The sequence below is a fragment of the Balaenoptera acutorostrata genome, chromosome 2 (genome assembly GCF_949987535.1).
Source record: "Balaenoptera acutorostrata chromosome 2, mBalAcu1.1, whole genome shotgun sequence".
NCBI lineage: Eukaryota > Metazoa > Chordata > Mammalia > Artiodactyla > Balaenopteridae > Balaenoptera > Balaenoptera acutorostrata.
Genome location: NC_080065.1, coordinates 44,240,022 through 44,248,302, shown reverse-complemented (window position 1 = coordinate 44,248,302; position 8,281 = coordinate 44,240,022). Strand labels below are relative to the sequence as shown.

Sequence of the window (8,281 nt, the reverse complement as noted above, 5' to 3'; positions counted from 1 at the left end):
GGTTAATGGTGGCCTGTTTGTCTTCTGCACCTCTTTCCCCCCTTTCTCTGGGAACCGGGGGCAGAGGGCTAATGAACCCGACAGGCTCCTAATCATTATACAAACTCTGCCCACCCAAGAGGCCCCTCTGCCTTCAACAAATTTCTCATTTGGTGACCACAGTTGAGAGCCAACAGTCTCCTATAGTCATTTTTAATAATTATTTATATTAAAGAGGGTTTTCACAAAAGGGATAAACTTTTGAAAAGAACTTGGGTCACAGTCTTTGAAAGAAAGAACATATTTGCTTAGCAGTTTTCAATATTGACTGTTGTTTGCACTTGCCCTCCTACAGTCCCAATCCTCACTTCTTTGCATCTTGTACTTGATATTTTTTAATATACTTAGGCAATGAATTAGCACACAATGACTTGGAAACTTTTGATTATCTAGTTACGTATCACTATGTAGTACAACATATTACAGGGACAACCAATTGATGCCCCAGATGCCAATCTGAGACTCTGATAGTGTGACTTGGCTGTCTAATGTAAACTGCAAAATATTAATACATGTCCTCTTACCTTGAAAGTGTCGTTATTAACTCTCCATGAACCATGGATATCATTGTGGAAATCCACCCCTGCCCCACCCTTACTTCACCAAGTCTCTAGAATTCCAACACTATACTGCCTTTATTTCTGTAGTTGATATTCTGACTTCTAGGATATGCTGTCATATATTAGTCTATTTTCACTTTTCCTTGTGATGTGCTTTGTTTTTTAAAGATCTAAGATCCACTGTATTTAGATGAGGAAAGATAAAGGGCACCTCTGGCTATGGAGATGAGTTTGGAACAAGGATAGCTAAGAAGATGGTGTTTTTAAAGAGGAAACTTTAGGCTTGGTACATTGCAGGGAAGAACATCTACAGCGTCCTCCAGGGCTGAGTGGTAGGTATGCCATCACTCCTACAAAGGGGTGGCTGGACCTCCGATTTCTTTATCTTTTGAGCTCCACTGAGGTGATCTGTAATTTACCTTGGAGTTCCTACTGCCCTGGCCACTTAATTTCAGTGATAACTCTATTTCTCAGCAAATGTATCATATACATTTTTACTCAAAAGCCCACATAACTTCTTTTACATCATCAGCAATTGAGACCATTGGCTTTTTAAAATTTTTTTATTTTTTCACTCATCATTTATTTACAAATACACATTATAACTTTTATATACATTGCACATTTACATGGTAGAAAAGTACAAAACTATATATTTAAATGAATTTATATTTAACTTGCCATGTTTGAAAATATAAAATTGCATCAGAAAAAAGTATTATGAAAAGCAAGAAACTTGAACTGATAAAGCTTTGATATAACTTTTCATGACACATTGGGTGAAAAGGACTAATTTAAAAGGTACAGCAGACTAGCTTAAAGGAAACACCTAACAAAAGGTTGAATGTGTAGCATTCCCCTTCCTTCAGGCTCCTGACACCCATATCACTCAATTTCTTTGGATCTGTAACATCTTAAAAGTACATTATTAGAAACCACCCAACATTGCTATCAGCCCCTCTCACAAATGTCTTCATCACAACAAGAGAACGGAAGTAGGAATTTCCTCAAAGATGTATCCTCTGTACCTTCTATCTGAGTCAGAGTTATAATGCCTTTTGGTCAGTCAAGATTCCTTGTAAACAAAACCCGAGGGATCATGTATGTACAGAACAGGCAGCAGAGAATCCAATAAATAAACATGACAGAAACTGACATGCAAGTTTGTTATAATGGAAAAGAGTCTAACAACAGTGAAATGAAGGGAGACAGATGAGTGAGTGAATAGTAAGGAATGGACTTAAATGGTTTACAAGGGAAAAAAAAAAGCTTTTACTTTACAAGCAAGAGACCTCACAATAAATAACAACTGCTCTTCCTTTCACGAATAAATTTCTTCAAAAACAAGGTGTACAGTCAACCAGACATTTTATGTATAAATTATAAAACATGACACAGTATAAATAAATGTCTACAAGTCTCAACTATGGGCCTCATCCAGTAGACCTCACAATGACTGCCTCTCCGGGTCCGGTGAGTAACAAGGTGGCCTGGGAGAGAGCTTTAGGACAAAGGTCCTTTATGTATAGTTTTCCCCCCAAATAAATAAGCATACACTTATTTACAGTATGGACAATATATTTTTTCTTTTTCTTTTCTTTTTCTTTTTTTTTTTTTTTGCCCAAAGGCTATGTCAACACTGAACATTGGTGGAGGGTTTACCACTCTAGAATGGAAGATATAGGAAAGCTGTAGTCCTGGTCTTCATCTTCCTCCTCTTCCTCGGTGTCTTCCGAAATGGCTAGATGGGGGAATACAGGGGAGCTGCTGTTTAAATATGGACAACAACAGCGCAGAAGCAGCTCAGTGTACGTTTTCAAAGCCCTCTGAAACAGCCATATTACAGCGTTGCATTTTTATGTGACTTGCAGTAAGATGCTTTTTGTTTTGTTTTGTTTTTGGCATCTGCTGTTATGCAATAAGTTTTAAAAAAAACTTAAAAAAAACACCATTATCTATGAAGTCAAAAACTGCAGAAAGTTCTGAAGAATCAATGGCTCAGGTTTTACAGGCAGATTCCTGAAATCAGATAAAAAGCGCTCTTGTGTTCTAGGTATAACTGCTTTGGGTCCTTAATTTAGAGTTAGTAGAGGCAGCTGCGCAAAGCAGCAGCCCATGTGTGATAACAGAAAGCTGTCTTTGAAAAAGAAAAAAAAACAACCTTTGAAGCAGTTAGTTTAGATTCAAGTGTTAATAAAGCAAACAGCAAAGCACACTACTAAAGCAAAAGAAATTAGGGGCAAATGACTGGAAATAGGTTTTTAGAGGCGACCCCCTGGATGATCATCAGACAAATCCTAAAAGCCCAGAAACATTCCAGGCAATTTTTCTGCGGATCGCCGAACTGCTGGTAAAATTTAGCAGCTACCTAACTTAAACAGAAGTGGGCTTATACGGGGAGGTTTTCGTGCTTTTTACGTCTCCATTCCCTAGGGCTTGCCTGGGAAAGCCTTAAATTGCAGCAAGGTTAGAAACTGCACTTACAGTTGCAAGATCCGGAGTGCTTCACTTCCAGCAGCACGCCTGAGGAGCAGGCCGCTTCCTTCATAGCACACTCGCTGGCGTAGGTGGCATTGTCACTGGCACAGACTGGCTCCTCAGACTTACTCTCAGGGCACAGCTCATCGCAGAGGGAACACCGGCCTCTGCCAACCTTGAAATCCCATAAACACTTTTTTCCACCAGTGCACTGGATATCCTCACAGGACTTTGCTTCTAGGATATAATACACCTGTGATGAGTAAATCCATTTCCCCCTTGCCCCCTTTCTCTCGTCTCCTATCAATAAATGTAAACATATAACATATCTTATTACTACTCACTCATGGGGGTAATGGAGATATTGTGCAAAAATGCTCTATAATAAAACCAAAACACACACACACACACACACACACACACACACCAGTTTCCTACATACTATATTAGTACATGAAAATACTGTAGCATTTTTTGGGAACAGAATTTCACAGTATCCTTGAGTTAAATATGTATTTGATTATTTCCCACAAGTGGGATCTTTTAAAAAAAGAAACAATTCTATCAGTTATCAGAATCTGATAACAGATTTTAGGAACTGTTAAGTAATTACTTCTTGCTTCCAGCAAGTCTAGCACTTAAAAAAAATGTGTAAAATTTAGTGAGTTCTTTGGTTTCTAAGGAGGAAAATTGTTTCCTGTGTCTTGCTGGCATTTCAATATATATGCCAATGCTTCCGGAAGACAATGTTTTCTTAAGGAATGCTGTGGTCATGACAGTTTACCCAAACTGGAGAGTATTTCTCTCTTTGGTGAAGCTATGTGTTTGGGGAGGCTTTGGCCTTATTTATTGGTTAACCTCATAGTTTTAACACCAGTTCGAGCCTCTTTCTCTTTTCGTATTTTTTCTTTTCCTTCCTCAATCCAGAATACCTACTGATACACTTTCCCTCATAGGCCAATCCAATAGACCTGCCCAGTAGGCAGGTAGCCTTTCTCAGGTGACAGGCACTGGAGTAGGTTACTCCATCATTCCCACAGAGATACTGTTCAGAGGAGGTGGGCTCTGGGCAAATGCGGTTACATGTCACACAGTAGGCATTATTAGTCTGGTCCACCACGCATGTGGAGCTGCCTGGACAGAAAACATCCCGACAGGTCTCTGAAACAAAGAGGGAAACACACATTAATAGGCACCTTCTGGTCCTTAGGGACTGAGCATTTGATAGTATCAAGGAAATCATGAAGCATCCAGCTTTCAGAAATGTACTCTGGGAGCCCTGTGGTTTTCAAAAGAAAACTATGACTCTAGGTTGGTCCTTCAGTGTTTTAAGGAATCTCTAGAAGTTAGAAAGGGTTCCTTTATTTGGTATCATCATTATTGTTATTAGGCTATTACTGCAGACTACACCATCCCCCAGGGGTCTTGCAGTGGGTCTATCTCAGGTAGGAAGCCGGGGGAGGGGCCGGGTAGGACCTACTTTTACATTTGCCCTGGTACTGGACTTCCAGTTCTGGCTGCTCTTTACATCTGGCCTTGAGGAGTGCACATTCGTTGCGGTAGGTTTTTCCGTCCAGCCCACAGACTGGGCCTTTCCAGGTGATGTTAGAACAATCTGGGGCACAGACGCAGCGGGGTTTGTTCTTCTTGTTCATTCGGCATTTTTTCCCGGGCCCACAGTCCACGTTCTCGCACGTTTCTAGCAGTTGGAAAGATGCAGGGATTAAAACCGGGGCCAGGCACCGTGCAAGTCAGCCAGGAGGGCTGCGGGTGCCTCGCGCAATCGTGCTGCCAGGAGTCCGAGCCCCAGGGGCTCTCACCCAGAAGCTGAGGAGGGGCAGGTGTGGGGGACAGTGGGCTGCCTCCCATACCCAGATCTCTCTCAAAGTGCACGGGTTGGCTGGCTTCACCACCACATTTGGCTAAGAAGTCCGAGAACCTCTGTCGACCTTGTTTTGCCTGTAGTATGTGACACCCAAGATTCAACCTGAATGGCTTACCAGGGCTGGGGGTAATTAGGTGGATCCCACGAACAAAGCTCTCCCAGTCCCAAACCCCAGCTGGGCACTGGGAGGGTAAGACGCCCTCTATTGAGGGCCTACAAATTGGGGAGGAAGAGCCCTACCTTTACAGGGGATGCAGTTGGGGGCGCCCCCATTGAAAATCATCCACTTGAAGAGCGTGTTGTCATTTACGTCCTCTTCGGTCCATGAGGTGCTCAGGCGGCCGGTGCTGCAGCACTCCTCCTTGGTCAATTCTGTCTTGTACAGGACCTGGCAGCGGCCGTTCTTTGCTTGGCGGAGCCAGCAGTTCCCAGCTGCGGGGAGACAGGGGCGGGGAGGTGGGCGAGTGAGCAGTGGCGGGGTAGGGGGAGAGAGGCGGCGAGCCGGCAAGGGAAGGAGACCCGGCGGGGATGGGGAGGGAGTGAGCGTGGAGGAGGAGAGACGGGAGAGAAAAGCAGAAGAGCAGGAAACAAATCGGAGGGAGTGAAGGGGTGGAGAAAGAGGGGGAAAAAGCCAGATTGAAGAGGTGGGAGGTGGGCGAGGGGGAGGGAAGGCGAGAGCGAGAAGCCAGAGCGCCCCAGCCATATCAATGTCAGTTACCAGTGACCCAGACACAACACGTGCAGCTTGCATTGACTTTTACTAGACTGTTTACTTTTATTCGTCCCATTTCATAACCTGCAGCGACTCGAAGAGCAGATTAAAGAACCTGACAAAAACAGGATGCGACGGGTGTTTTTACATGTTGCATTCATGTAGGCGGTACGAGTATTATTTGTGACAGGGGTTAAGAAAGTAGGAGACTTGAGAGAGAGAGAAAGAAAAAGAAAGGGGGAGACAGAGAGAGACCGAGACAGACAGACAGACAGACAGACAGACACACACACACACACACACACACACACACACACACGAACAGATCAAGCAAAAGGCACTTGTGAAAAATGAAAGCAAAAAAGCAACCCGGCCCTGCCCGGCGCTGCCCCGCGCGGCCTCGAGGCGCAGCCCGCCCGACGGGCCGTTTTGCAATCCGCCAGACCCAGAGGACGCCCGCGGCCACCGCGATCTTTCGAAATCTCCCAGGGCTGCTTTCCCCGGCACCCCAGCAGCGCCTCGTCCCGAAAGGCGGGCAACTCAGAGTAGTGCGTCGCAGACGGCTAGGGACAGTGCCCGGGGGACAGTTTACAACACACACAAAATGTTAACGCTAAAGCCAGGAAAGTTACAAGTCTGCCTCAAGAAAAGAGTGGGGGGGGGGGAAACAAAAAGCGGGGGAACTTCCTACTGTTTCATGGTTTTATATACATGTATGTGTGTATACACATACCCCTATCTCATACCTACCAAGAAATCTTTGCAAGTAATTTTCCCCCCTTCCTCCTTTTTAATGTTCGGATCTTGGTCAGGAAGATTTCTCATGAATCATCCATATAACTTTAACAATAATTGGATCGCAAGCTGCTCTTATTATTTTAAAAAATTCTGCCCAAAGACTAATTGAAATAAACAAATCTAATTTTAAAAAACTTTAGAAATTTGCATCTCAGAATTTAAACCAATTGTGGGCTCCTCAGTGTTCTACAGAAAGTTAACAGTCAGAGGAATGAGGCAAAGGGGAAAAAACTGTAAACTACTCAAAAGAGTCCGGGGCAATAATTTTTTTTTTTTTTTTTTTTTTTTGCGGGGTTGTGGGGAGGGGGTTGGAAGAAGCATCCACTAGGCAGAAAGCTACTTCCCTCTAAAATTTTCGGCACCCACATTTCCAAGTTTGGGCAAAGTTTCTGAAACCACGTCCCCCAGCCACCGAAGAAATTTCAGTATTCCCCCCTCCCCACCCAGTCATTTTTTTAAGGTATCCAAAAGACGTAGGAGGGAGGGAGGTTAGATTGCAAATGGGTCGACTGAAATCTTCAGGCTACTGATGCTTGCCCCCTTCCTCAGAGCCAAACAGGGGAGATAACATCTGAACTCATTATGTCCAGAACTTGGAGCATCTAACCCTACCTACGGAGAGAGACTCCAGCTCACTCCCTTTCCTTTTAAAGGATAACCGCGCTCCAAACTCGGCTTCAGGTCCTAAAATATCCCTGCCTTTAGTTTTCCCACTCCTCTCCATCCTGGACTCGCTAAGTTGGTCCAACATCTTCCGAGAGCAGCGTTGCTCAGAACAGACCCAGTGGAGACGACCTAAAAGTACAAACCCCTGCCCTTCGCCGAACCTCCCAGCGCATCCCCCCTCGCTTACCCTGGGCACTGCGGTCCTCCATGAACTGGCAGAGCAGCAGCAGCAGGAGGCAGAGCCCGCCGGGCTGGTGCCTGGGACGGACCATCCTGGGGGCAGGCGCGGGGCGAGGAGCGCGGCGGCGCGGGGAGCGGGCGCGGCGGCGGGTGGTTCGGGCAAGCGGCGCGCGTCGCAGAGGCGAGCGGCGGAGGGCGCAGCGATCCCGGCGCAGCCCCGCGCTCGCCGCCGGCCGCCCGCGCGATTCAATGGACGTCAGAAGCCGGGCGCAGCCGCGCTTTAAATCTAGACGAGGGTCTCCGCGGTTTGCGGTGGGCGGTCTCCCAGTGTGTGGGGCAGTGGGAGGGCGGCCGCGAGCGAGGGTGTGCGCGGCTCCTTGGGGGTGGGGAGCTTCTAAAAGTTCAGTGTGAATCAGGTGACATTTCCCACCTTCTGGAAACGCTTCCCAATTATCTGGTGGAGGTGCCCGAAATCAAAGCTGCAGGAGGGGAATCGCCGAGTTCTTATTTGCGTAGGAGCGAGAGGGAGGAGGCAGGCGACCGGGGCGGGGGAGTGGGGAAGAACACCCACTTCAAGTCCTGCACGCCGCCGCTCGCTGGTAGCGCCGGCGCGCCGGGGGTGGCGTGTGTGTGTGTGTGTGTGTGTGCGTGCGTGTGTGAGAGAGAGCGTATGTCTGTGTGTGTCGGGGGGGGGCGCGCGCTGGGGGCTCTGGAGGCGGCGGCGGGCGGAGCGGAGCTGGGCGGCGGGGCGGGAGTTGGTCTCCGCACCGGCGCTCCTCCGCTCCAGGAAGACTTTGCAAAACGCCCGGAGAGCCCCGAGCTGCTGAAATACCCCGCCTGAGGTCGGGTCGCTGCCGTTTTAGGCCCCCGCGGTCTGGGCGCGGGACCCCCCGACGTTTTGTGTCTGGGTCTGCGCGTGCCGAGCGCTGCGGCCACCCGGAGCCCAGAGGTGTGGCTGGGAAC

General features: G+C 47.2%; 1 protein-coding gene across 3 annotated transcripts; it reads right to left on the bottom strand.

Annotated features, from left to right (window-relative positions):
• Positions 1–1,143: 1,143 nt before the first annotated feature.
• Positions 1,144–7,885, bottom strand: FST (follistatin). 3 transcript variants are annotated; one of them, XM_007195577.2, is made up of 6 exons: positions 7,326–7,885; positions 5,203–5,394; positions 4,558–4,776; positions 4,014–4,238; positions 3,084–3,311; positions 1,144–2,340 (listed from the first exon to the last, which is right to left on the bottom strand). In XM_007195577.2, the coding sequence occupies exons 1-6, from the start codon at positions 7,408–7,410 to the stop codon at positions 2,258–2,260; spliced, it is 1,032 nt and encodes a 343-aa protein (XP_007195639.1). In that variant the 5' UTR covers positions 7,411–7,885; the 3' UTR covers positions 1,144–2,257. The 3 variants fall into 3 exon arrangements, with proteins under 3 accessions (XP_007195639.1, XP_007195640.1, XP_007195638.1); XM_007195578.3 differs by having other exon boundaries at positions 1,144–2,618; positions 3,084–3,314; positions 7,326–7,883; XM_007195576.2 differs by having other exon boundaries at positions 3,084–3,314; positions 7,326–7,880.
• Positions 7,886–8,281: the final 396 nt, after the last annotated feature.

What these genes read in the sequence shown, in the direction of transcription:
- FST (XM_007195576.2), bottom strand. Translation starts at nt 7,410, where the DNA reads ATGGTCCGTCCCAGGCACCAGCCCGGCGGGCTCTGCCTCCTGCTGCTG. An exon ending in GGAGGACCGCAGTGCCCAGG is followed by an intron (nt 5,395 to 7,325) that starts GTAAGCGAGGGG and finishes GTCTCCCCGCAG; the next exon opens with CTGGGAACTGCTGGCTCCGC. An exon ending in GTACCAGGGCAAATGTAAAA is followed by an intron (nt 4,239 to 4,557) that starts GTAGGTCCTACC and finishes TCTTTGTTTCAG; the next exon opens with AGACCTGTCGGGATGTTTTC.